The following is a 12617-nucleotide window of genomic DNA, read 5'->3' as shown; positions in this document are numbered from 1 at the left end:
CCTATGGGATGTAGCAAAAGCAGTTCTAAGAGGGAAGTTAATAGCAATACAATCCTACCTTAAGAAACAAAAAACACCTCAAATAAACAAACTAACCTTACACCTAAATCAATTAGAGAAAGAAGAACAAAAACCCCCAAAAGTTAGCAGAAGGAAAGAAATCATAAAGATCAGATCAGAAATAAATGAAAAAGAAATGAAGGAAATGATAGCAAAGATCAACAGAACTAAAAGCTGGTTCTTTGAGAAGATAAACACAATTGATAAACCATTAGCCAGACGCATCAAGAAAAAAAGGGAGAAGACTCAAATCAATAGAATTAGAAATGAAAAAGAAGTTACAACTGACACCACAGAAATACAAAGGATCATGAGAGAGTACTACAAGCAAAGCTATGCCAATAAAATGGACAACCTGGAAGAGATGGACAAATTCTTAGAAATGCACAACCTTCTGAGACTTAACCAGGAAGAAACAGAAAAGATGAACAGACAATGACAAGCACTGCAACTGAAACTGTGATTAAAAATCTTCCAACAAACAAAAGCCCAGGACCAGATGCTTTCACAGGCAAATTTTATCAAACAAATAGAGAAGAGCTCACACCTATCCTTCTCAAAGTCTTCCAAAATATAGCAGAGGGAGGATCACTCCCAAATTCATTCTACAAGGGCACCATCACCCTGATAACAAAACCAAAGATGTCACAAAGAAAGAAAACTACAGGCCAATATCAGTGATGAACACAGATGCACAAATCCTCAACAACATACTAGCAAACAGAATCCAACAGCACATTAAAAGGATCATACACCATGATCAAGTGGGGTTTATCCCAGGAATGCAAGGATTCTTCAATATATGCACATCAATGAATGTGATACACCATATTAACAAACTGAAGGAGAAAAACCATATGATCATCTCAATAGATACAGAGAAAGCTTTCAACAAAATTCAACACCCATTTATTATAAAAACCCTCCAGAAAGTAGACATAGAGGGAACTTCCCTCAACATTATAAAGGCCATATATGACAAACCCACAGCCAACATCGTCCTCAATGGTGAAAAAAAAACTGAAACCATTTCCACTAAGATCAGGAACAAGACAAGGCAGCCCATTCTCACCACTATTATTCAATATAGTTTTGGAAGCTTAGCCACAGCAATCAGAGAAGAAAAAGAAATAAAAGGAATACAAATTGGAAAAGAAGAAGTAAAGCTGTCACTGTCTGCAGATGACATGGTACTATACATAGAGTCCTAAAGATGCTACCAGAATACTACTAGAGCTAATCAATGAATATGGTAAAGTAGCAGAATACAAAATTAATGCACAGAAGTCTCTAGCATTCCTATACACTAATGGTGAAAAATCTGAAAGTGAAATTAAGAAAACACTCCCATTTACCATTGCAACAAAAAGAATAAAATATCTAGGAATAAACCTACCTAAAGAGACAAAAGACCTGTATGCAGAAAATTAAAAGACAATGATGAAAGAAATTGAAGACAATACAAATAGATGGAGAGGTATACCATGTTCTTGGATTGGAAGAATCAACATTGTGAAAATGACTCTACTACCCAAAGCAATATACAGATTCAATGCAATCCCTATCAAACTACCACTGGCATTTTTCACAGAACTAGAACAAAAAATTTCATAATTTGTATGGAAACACAAAAGACCCCGAATAGCTAAAGCAATCTTGAGAACGAAAAACTGAGCTGGAGGAATCAGGCTCCCTGACTTCAGACTATACTACAAAGCTACAGTCATCAAGACAGTATGGTACTAGCACAAAAACTGAAATATAGATCAATGGAACAGGATAGAAAGCCCAGAGATAAACCCACGCACATATGGTCATCTTATCTTTGATAAAGAAGGCAAGAATATACAGTGGAGAAAAGACAGCCTCTTCAATAAGTGGTGCTGGGAAAACTGGACAGGTACATGTAAAAGTATGAAATTAGAACACTCCCTAACACCATACACAAAAATAAACTCAAAATGGATTAAAGACCTAAATGTAAGGCCAGAAACTATCAAACTCTTAGAGGAAAACATAGGGAGAACACTCTATGACATAAATCACAGCAACATCGTTTTTGACCCACCTCCTAGAGAAAAGGAAATAAAACCAAAAGTAAACAAATGGGACCTAATGAAATTTAAAAGCTTTTGCAAAGCAAAGGAAACCATAAAGAAGACCAAAAGACAACCCTCAGAATGGGAGAAAATATTTGCAAATGAAGCAACTGACAAAGGATTAATCTCCAAAATTTACAAGCAGCTCATGCACTTCAATATCAAAAACACAAACAACCCAATCCAAAAATGGGCAGAAGACCTAAATAGACATTTCTCCAAAGAAGAAATACAGATTGCCAACGAACACATGAAAGAATGCTCAACATCATTAATCATTAGAGAAATGCAAATCAAAACTACAATGAGATATCATTTTACACTGGTCAAATGGCCATCATCAAAAAATCTACAAACAATAAATGCTGGAGAGGGTGTGGAGAAAAGGGAACACTCTTGCACTGTTGGTGGGAATGTAAATTGATACAACCACTATGGAGAATGGTATGGAGGTTCCTTAAAAAACTAAAAATAGAACTACCATATGACCCAGCAATCCCACTACTGGGCATATACCCTGAGAAAACCATAATTCAAAACGAGTCATGTACCACAATGTTCATTGCAGCTCTATTTACTATATCCAGGACATGGAAGCAACCTAAATGTCCATGGACAGATGAATGGATAAAGAAGATGTGGCACATATATACAATGGAATATTACTCTGCCATAAAAAGAAATGAAATTGAGTTATTTGTAGTGAGGTGGATGGACCTAGAGTCTGTCATACAGAGTGAAGTAAGTCAGAAAGAGAAAGACAAATACCGTATGCTAACGCACATATGTGGAATCTAAGAAAAAAAATGGTCATGAAGATCCTAGGGGCAAGACGGGAATAAAGACAGAGACATACTAGAGAATGGACTTGCGGATATGGGGAGGGGGAAGGGTAAGCTGGGACAAAGTGAGAGAGTGGCATGGATATATATACACTACCAAACATAAAATAGATAGCTAGTGGGAAGCAGCCACATAGCACAAGGAGATCAGCTAGGTGGTTTGAGACCACCTAGAGGGTTGGGATAGGGAGGGTGGGAGGGAGGGAGACCAAGAGGGAAGAAATATGGGAACATATATATATGTGTAACTGATTCACTTTGTTATAAAGCAGAAACTAACACACCATTGTAAAGCAATTATACTCAAATAAAGATGTTAAAAATAATAAAAAAATTTTAAAAATAAAAGAACAAAATACCTAAGAATAAATTTAAGCAAGTATATGTAAGTTGTGTACTCTGAAAACTACAAAACATGGCTGAAAGTAATTAAAAACCTAAATTAATGGAAAAACATCTCATGTTCATGGATTCTAATACTTAATATTGTTAAAGTGGCAAGATTCCCCAAAGTGGTCTACAGATTCAATGCAATCCTTATCAAAATCTCGTCTTGGACCTCTCTTGTGGTGCAGTGGTTAGGGACCTGCCTGTCAATTCAGGGGACACGGGTTTGAGCCCTGGTTTGGGAAGATCCCACATGCTGTGGAGCAACTAAGCTTGTGCACCACAACTACTGAGCCCGTGCTCTGCAACAAAGAGAAGCCACCGCAATGAGAAGCCCGCGCATCGCAACAAAGAGTAGCCCCCACTTGCCGCAACTAGAGAAAGCCTACGTGCAGCAACACAGACCCAACTCAGCCAAAAAATAAAACAAATAATTAATTAATTAGTTTAAAAAATTATAAAATCTCAACAGCCTTTTTGTGTGGAAATAGGAAAGCTAACATAAAATTCATAAGGCCTTGCAAGGGACTTGCTGCAGAACACAGTTTAGCAGTTTCAAAATAAGTTAAACACAGAATTATCACATGATCCATCAATTTCACTCCCAGGAAAGAACTGAAAATAGGTCTTCAAACAAAAACTTGTACATGAATGCTCACAGCAGCACTACTCCCAATAACCAAACATGGAGTCACCCCCAAATGCCCATCAAATGATGGATAAACAAAAGGTAGTATAAACATACAATGGAATATTAATCAGTCATAAAAGGGATGAAGTAGTAATACAAGCTACAACATGGATGGGTCTTGAAAACATGATCAGTGAAAGAAGCCACCCACAAAAGGCTTCATGATTCCATTTATATGAGCTATCCGGAAAAGGCAAATCCATAAACAGAAAACAGATTAGCAGTTGCTAGGGGCTGAGGGGAATGGGGAATAACTGTTTATTAAGCTATATAGTACTGCTTATTAAGGGTAAGGGTTTTCCTTTTGGTGTGATGAAAATATTCTGGAAGTAGGTGGTGTTTATGGTTGCATAACATCATGAATGTACAAAATGCCACTAATTTCTACACTTTTAAATGGTTGAAATGTGAATTTCATGTTATATGTATTTTGTCACAATTAAAATAGGGGAATCCCTTGCCATATTCTACAAAGATTTATATTCTGCCCGGTCCTCAGTATTGTCACATAGCCTGCCTCATCCTACTAACCAACCTAGGTCACCCTGGTCTACCCAGACTTGTCCCTTCTTTGAACAACCATGCGTCCTAATGCTGCTCTAATTCATTTGAATTATTTATCACATATTTTCTTTTGACATCTCAACTTTTCCCCTGGATTAGACAAAAATCATTCACTTTATTCCTACCACCTCTTTATGCAACACTGCAAGACAGTCACTAGAAGGTTCACAATGTCACTGGACATCCCTGTGGCATAGTGGTTAAGAATCTGCCTGCCAATGCAGGGGACACGGGTTCGAGCCCTGGTCCAGGAAGATCCCACATGCTGCGGAGCAACTAAGCCCGTGTGCCGCAACTACTGAGCCTGCGTGCCGCAATGAAGAGTAGCCCCCACTTGCTGCAACTAGAAAAAGCCAGCGTGCAGCAACGATGACCCAACACAGCCAAAAATTAAGAAAAAAAAAGGTTCACAATGTCACCTAATGAAGTCTATATCAAAAAACTTTTTTATGGCCCAGTTTCACAACTCAGTAAGATCACAGGATCTGCATTTACCTACATGGCACCTTTGTCCTACTGTTGATCTGCTGTTCTATATCAGAAGTCAGCAAACCTTTTCAGTAAATGTCCACATAGTAAACGTTTTAGGCCTGTGAGCCACACAGTCTCTGTCACAACCACTCAACTCTGCCCTTGTAATTTGACGGCAGCCACGGCCATAAATGAATGAGCATGGCTGTGTTCCAGTAAAACTTTACAGACACTGAGATTTGAATTTCATACAGTTTTCACACCACAGAGTACTACTCTGATTTGTTTCTCAATCATCTAAAAATTCTTAGTTTGTGGGACATATAAACACAGGCAGCATGCTACATTTGGCCCATGGACTGCAATTTGCTGACTTCTGTTCTATATTTTTCCTGATGTTAACATATCTATTTCTACTATTTCATATGAATGCATAGATATTTTATAAACCTCAAATAATCAGTGTTAAGCAAAACTGTGCATAAATTAAACGACTCACCTGGGATGTGATCATTTTCTGCTGCTCCTGGAAGAATGTAGAGAACTGAGGGGCTACACCTGAAAAAGAAGGAAAGCTCATGAGTGACATCACCTGCCTAGAAAGCTCCACATAGCAGATGGCAAAACACCTCAGAATGGGAGACACTTTGAGAGGCAGCAGAAAGGTTAACAGTGAGGGAGGGAAGCACTCGGGTGTCCATGCATGACTCTGGGATGATTATGTAATGTTTGGACAGGTTCGTTTTCAAATGTAAAAACATTTGGTTTCTGCTGATTTGTTAACAATGTATGCTCTAACACAGAAAAAATATAAACAACACATTTAACTAATTAAGCCAATTAGGAAAAGCCAAGGAATAGAACACAATGCTTTCATTAAAACTGATGCTGAGCAAAAATATTCAGCACAAAAATTTGTAATGTTCATTACAAACCAGAGAATCTCAACAAGATTCTGAAAAAAAGGATGGGGTATTTTTGGAAGGAAAAAAGGGCTGGTCTTTTTTGGAAGGAAAAAAAACGGTTTACTCTTAAATTGGTTTCAGGTCTCAAAAGTATTTTTTAATTAAAAAAAACAAAACAAACCAAATTGGTTTTGACTTATCTGTTGTTAATGCAGAAAAGACCTGCCTAGACCATCAAGAAACTCCATGTCTCCTCTTGATTCTGCCATAACAAAACGTAGAATTGTAACCACTTAACATTTTTGACCCACTTCTTGCCCACCCCAATCCAACTCCATCTTTTAAGTAAAGCAGAAATAGACCTGTCTTAAGTCCAAGTCTTAACGACCTGTCTTGCAGTACCATCTCTGATTCTGTAAGATCGGGATACAGGGGGCATCAGTATATCTCTAGTTGTGCCGAGTGTGGGAACAGCTCAGAGCTCAGAACGAGTGGAGTAAAGAGTGAAGGAAGACGGTAATTCCCTCCCCTGTGGCTGGTCAGCTCTTCCCACCACACGATGCCTTCACAACTCCCCAAGAAGCAGTATCTTCTGTTCCTTTTGTCTTGTCCTCCTATCCCAACCACAGCTTACATCTCTCTGGAAAGTTGGCCCAAGGTTTCCACCATCACCGTCTGTGACAGTCTGCATATGACTGGTTCCGGCAGGAGGACCCAAATTGCTTCCAGCTGAGCAACAAGCGTCTTTGCACCTGGGCTCTGGATCTCTCCTGAGGTCTCAGGCGCACTGATTGTCTTACCGGGACAATTCCCGCTCCCGGGAATCCCCCTTCCTACCTCACAAAAGCCGCTTTGTTGCAAGAAAGGTGTTAGAATATTCTAAGCCAGTTAGAATATTCATCCAAGATCGAAAGCTCCTGGACCTTAAGCAGGACCTCCTGTAAAAGCAAACTGGTGCTACTGAGGGCACAGGCAAAGCTGGAGGGGGTCAGAGGGGCCTGGACGCCTCCACTTATGTTCACAGGTTCTTTAGAAACAAGAAGAAATCCCCCAAAACCAATGCTGCATTCACTTCAAAACTATTTCCTTGAGGGGTTAGGGTACTCAAGCTGCTTACTGCTGCGACCGACTCTTGCTCAGATTTCATGCTGGGCAGAGAACGAGGCATGGGATCTATCCTTGCTCCTTCCCCTGCTCCCTTCGCCACTTTGAATTCCTATCCCGTCTTGGAGCCTCACTGTTAGAAAGGGGACGCGACGCTGACCACAGGTGGTTGGGAGGATTCAGCGAGATCCTGAGTGGAAAAGAACAAGGGTCTCCGCTGAGAAGAAAAGTGCGCATCTACTGACAGCCAAGGGCCAGTTTCCGCGCGGTCTTACCGAGGCCTCAAACGACAGGGCACCTTGGAGATGAGAAAATTAAGCGCTGGGAAGTGCAGGTTCTCATCAGGTGCATAAAAACGGGGCCAGATTTACACCGAATCTGGACACAAAGCCGTTTCCTCTTTCACCCGCCTCTAGCCTGGAGCTTCAACTTCCCCCGGTGCTCCACAGCAGCGTCCTGCTCGCCAGCTGCCGGCCTCGCAGTCGCCGGAGGCTCCGCAACCATCTCCTCGCGAGACAGCGGCCGCGGAACGGGAACACACCCGGCATCCGGGGCAGGGGGGAGGGGGAGGCAGTGCACATGCGCAGAAGGCCCATAGTGAACAGCCCCGTCCTGTGCCAGAAAGCTGTGCACGGTACATTTCCTGAAAGCCTTAGAGCCACTTCAATTAGAAAAGTCTCTGCGATGGAAATAAACTTATGGTTACTAAAGGGGAAGCGGGGAGCGATAAGTTAGGAGTTTGGGATTACTATATGTAAAATAAACAAGGACCTACTGTATAGCATAGGGGATAATATTCATTTTCTTGTAGTAACCTATAATGGAAAAGAATCTGAAAGTATTTTTATGTGTATGTATATAGATTATATAAAACTGAAGTTCTATATATATATATATACACACACATATATGACTGAATCACTTTGCTGTGCACCTGAAACTAATACAACACTAAATCAAGTGTACTTCCTTCAATTAAAAAAAAAGAAAAGGGTCGGTGACTTTGGACACATTGGGTAAAATTGCCAGATTTAGCAAATACAAGCCATGAGACATACTTTTATTCGTTGTTCATCTGAAATAAATTTTAAGTATCTAAATTACATGTCTTTCATTAACTATTTTCCTGATATATTGGCTCTCCTTAACAGTTCCTTGCAGAATTGAGTTATAGAATTCCTTCCAGAGACTGTTACATTGCTCCATTTTCATTATAACATATCTTCTACAGTAGTCACATCTCACTTACTTCGTTCTTTGTCCATTGGACATTAATTAATGAGAAAACACATTTCAACTTTAGCGTTCTGAGCAGATATAATGGCATAAAGTTAACAACTCTAGGAATTGCTCTTCAGATTTGATTTGTTGAAACAATACCATTATTCATGGCAAAACTTGCCTTTTCCATTCTTCAGGATTACGATGGATCTCTTGACTAACAAGTTTTTAACATGCTGCCCACCGATAAAAGAGAACTTTTTTTTCCTTTCCTTTTTAACACTACACATGACGATTCCACTTGTCCTCATGCTATAAGAGCAGTTAGTAACATCCATGTAAAAGAATCAAATTCTTCAAGAGATGAAACTCATTTCAAAATACAGTCATGGCAAGTACAATAAGGATTATCCACAAGTCAAAATTTATTTTCCTATTCCTATTATTCCATGAGTAATGTTTTCCCTTTTAAGAACAGTCTGACATGAAGATTTCACTAAGTTTCATTAAACAGTGGAATATTTCACTAACACTTTTTGCTCTTCTTTCAATTTCCACAATCCTATTGCTAAAAAGATATTGAAATCTATGTACAAGAAATAAGCAAATTAGCTTCATTCAATGGAATATTTAAAAGGTTAAACAAGAATTGGGAGCCTTTTCTTGAGAATTATTTCAGTGCTTTAAATAAACTGAGAACTCTTACAGCTGTGTTTGTTAAAGAGCGTCAATGAGTTTCTGAATGCAAGAGAAATGAAAAATACTGAATGCCAATTAAAAAAATCACAAAAATCCTTTCATCACTCAATTCAAATAGTATAAGTGCTGAAGTAAGAGAACAACTTCATGACAATTACTTCAACATCAATAGAAAGAACATCAGAAACTATTTGAACAGCAAGCACTGTGCAGAATATGGGCAGCACAGTCAACATCTTCCACAGAATCATTCATGCTTTGTTTAATCTTGGAATAAACATGTCTGCACCTTTATGCAAACATCCACCAAAATTTGTATTTTTATTACCTCAACCAAAAGCAATGTAGAAGCAAGGGGAAAATATGTATTTTCTGCATTGTAATCTGCATCCACAGCGATGATGCTAAAAAAAAAAAAGAAAAATGATGAGGCATTTAGAATATTGATAATCTCTGTAATCATAACTGAAGCTATTTTTGTTGTTGTTGCAATGGACTTTATCCTGGCACTTGCAATTTTTTTTTTAAGTTTTTTTTTTTTTTTGCGGTACGCGGGCCTCTCACTGTTGTGGCCTCTCCCATTGTGGAGCACAGGCTCCGGATGCGCAGGCTCAGCGGCCATGGCTCACGGGCGCAGCCGCTCCGCGGCATGTGGGATCCTCCCGGACCGGGGCACGAACCCGTGTACCCTGCATCGGCAGGTGGACTCTCAACCACTGCGCCACCAGGGAAGCCCCTTTTTAAAGGTTTTGAACTTTTGTCTGCGTTGGGTCTTCGTTGCTGTGCGTGGGCTTTCTCGTTGCAGTGGGTTTTTGTTGCTGTGCGTGGGCTTTCTCTAGTTGCGGTGAGCGGGGGCTGCTCTTCGTTGCAGTGCGCCGGCTTCTCATTGCAGTGGCTTCTCTTGTGGAGCACGGGCTCTGGAGCACAGGCTCAGTAGTTGTGGCACATGGGCTTAGTTGCTCTGCACCATGTAGGATCTTCCCCGACCAGGGCTCGAACCCGGGTCCCCTGAATTGGCAGGCATATTCTTAACCACTGTGCCACCAGGGAAGCCCTGGCACTTGAAATTTTGATTGCAACTCTGGAAGTAGAAAATACTCTGGCAGCAGTACAGTCATTTGAGCTGAAAGACAGGTGATGATGTATGGCGTGGAGGGTATTTACAGCTTCCACTGCAATTACTATATCTCAATCTGAATTCCTATTAATCAAAAAATTTATTTTATCTCTTTCTATAGTACTAGCTGAAGAAATTATACATCTCTTATGCTTAGCTGTTAGTATATGCCGCTTTATATCTGACTCACTACATTTTTTTTTTGCCTTGTGGCCACACTGCACAGCTTGTGGGATCTTAGTTCCCCAACCAGGGACTGAACCCATACCCTTGGCAGTGAAAGCACGGAGTCCTAACCACTGGACCACCAGGGAATTACCACTACCATTTTTACATACTGTAAAAAATCTTCAAAGGGAATTTTTCCTTGCTTAATTAATTTCCACTTTTCAGAAAATTCATTGTAAAGTTTACACTTGCATTTTGGCGTTTTAGGATTCAAATGTACACAAATAAAAACAGATAATAGCAACCACTGCAAAAACTGAAATGACTGAACTTGATAATCCTATGACACATTAATGTGTCTGTCATTCACACGTCTGAACTCACAACTAACCGCAAACAGGCTGAACCATTGAAAGCACTGTGAATTTGCAAGAGTGGCATCAGCCTTAGCTTTAAAATTTTTTAAGAGTATAAGACCTTTTGTGTACTGATAATCAGCAGCACTTAGGAGATATAATTGATTATTTTATAATTTTTTATTAATTGGACCACATTCTTAGTTTGCAGGGGGGAGTTCGAAACAGATATTTCTTTCCCCTTTTTCATTAAACACTGGGCCATTGGTCTCCAGGGATGGGCCCTCATATCTTATATCACTGGGTCTGGGATCAAATTGTGACAACAGCACGGTGGAGAACAGCAGAGGATTTTGCAATAACATAACATTTGTGGGGAGCCATGGTCTCTGTAGGGTGGGTGCCCTCAAACTGATCGTCACTAGTTCCTTCCAATTTAAGGATGCCTAGCAAGGTAGCATCCTGCTACCTAATGAGACAGGCTAGTATGTCTTTTGCATACAAGGAAAATAAGGGAGAATATTGGAGCAGCCCCTACCTACAGATCAAGCTCGCCAGGTGAGGGTGGGAGGGTAACTGTTCCCATCCCTTTAGGGAACCTTTGCTCAGTATGATAGCCGATTACCCTAAGCACCCCTGGAGACCACATCCAGACTAGGTGCATCACAACACATAGGGACCAAGTGGGGACCTCTTTGCTCAGACTACAGCACCCTAAGCTCAGGGTGGGCTCAGCTTTCTGGGCTCTGACGCAATTGGACTGGATAACCAGAAAAACCCAACAGATACAACACTACGCGGTGGCTCCTAAAGCAAGTATGTCAACAGCCAGCAGAGCCTTCCCAAGCATTATTTGCTGTCAGCTGGATCCAGTTAGTAAGCCAAAAGCCGGCTGGAGACATGTTATCCTCATCTGTCACTGAACCACCCTGCTCACTGCACCAATTAAGACGTACCTGGGATTTGTTTTAATCAGGCATGATAAAATGATAGACGTGGAGACAACTGTCTTTGAAAGAAGACTTCATTACTTACAATGTTCAAGAGGACGGGAGACACCACACCATGCAGGGCCACATGGGGAAACACCAGTCAAGAGACAGAAGACATGAAGAGAAATCATGAACGAAAGCCTTTCTTACTACAGTGGTGGTGATAAACTATAGTAACCTAACTATACTATGTTAGGTGGGGAAGTGCCCTATTGAGCAGGAAGCAAAACACAGATGGTGGGGGTTTTACGCACCTGTGGAAACACAGGGATGGTAGGTATGCCAACATCTTTAGCCATTAACTTGGCCCATGAATTCAAGATGCTAAACCATCAATTACAGAATATCGAAAATGACTATTACATTAATACATCATACTAACAGAAAAAACTCATAGTTATCTCATTTAATAAAACATGATTATCTCAATAGATGCAGGAAAGCATTCAACAAAATCCAGCACGCTTTCATGATACAAGACAGAACTAGGAATAGAATGGAATTGCCTCAACCTAATAAAGGCCATTTTTGAAAAACCCACAGTTAGCATCATATTTGATGATGGAAGACTGAATGCTTTCCTCCTAAGATCAGGAACAAGGCAAAGATGTTAAAAACAAAATCTTCCAATTCAGAAACCCTCTCCACATAGGTAGAAGGAAAGAAAAATCATTTCCTAGGCCCAGCATGACGCACTTATTTGTTTCACTTGGTGCGCTTGCCCAGCATGGTGTGAATGTGCCACTCCCTGCCATACCCCTTTTCTTTCAAAGGCCACATCATGACCAAATCAGGTGTCTTTTCCCCAGGGAGCTCCACAGCTACTCCATCCAGAGTACAGAATATGATAGCCTTTTAGTTGCACAACAGGTCTCTCCCCAATAGGTTTATAGAAGAATCAGGAGAAAGAACATGCATTCCCAAGTTAGAGGACCTATCTG

General features: G+C 40.4%; 1 protein-coding gene across 3 annotated transcripts in view; it reads right to left on the bottom strand.

Annotated features, from left to right (window-relative positions):
• ZNF37A (zinc finger protein 37A) overlaps positions 1-9445 on the bottom strand; it is a 53962-nt gene extending 44517 nt beyond the window's left edge. The window contains exons 1-2 of one of the 3 annotated variants that reach the window (XM_032608224.1): positions 9372-9445; positions 5614-5672 (exon numbers count right to left, since the gene is read on the bottom strand). In XM_032608224.1, the coding sequence (XP_032464115.1) occupies positions 5614-5628 (15 nt within the window). In that variant the 5' untranslated portion in view covers positions 5629-5672; positions 9372-9445. Of the gene's footprint in view, positions 1-5613; positions 5744-7398; positions 7698-9371 lie in introns of those variants that run through there. The other 2 variants (XM_032608223.1, XM_032608222.1) reach the window with 2 other exon arrangements.
• Positions 9446-12617: the final 3172 nt, after the last annotated feature.

The sequence above is a fragment of the Phocoena sinus genome, chromosome 16, assembly GCF_008692025.1.
Source record: "Phocoena sinus isolate mPhoSin1 chromosome 16, mPhoSin1.pri, whole genome shotgun sequence".
Taxonomy (NCBI): Eukaryota; Metazoa; Chordata; class Mammalia; order Artiodactyla; family Phocoenidae; genus Phocoena; species Phocoena sinus.
The sequence above is the reverse complement of the archived record's forward strand: the minus strand, read 5'-3'. Positions and strand labels throughout refer to the sequence as shown.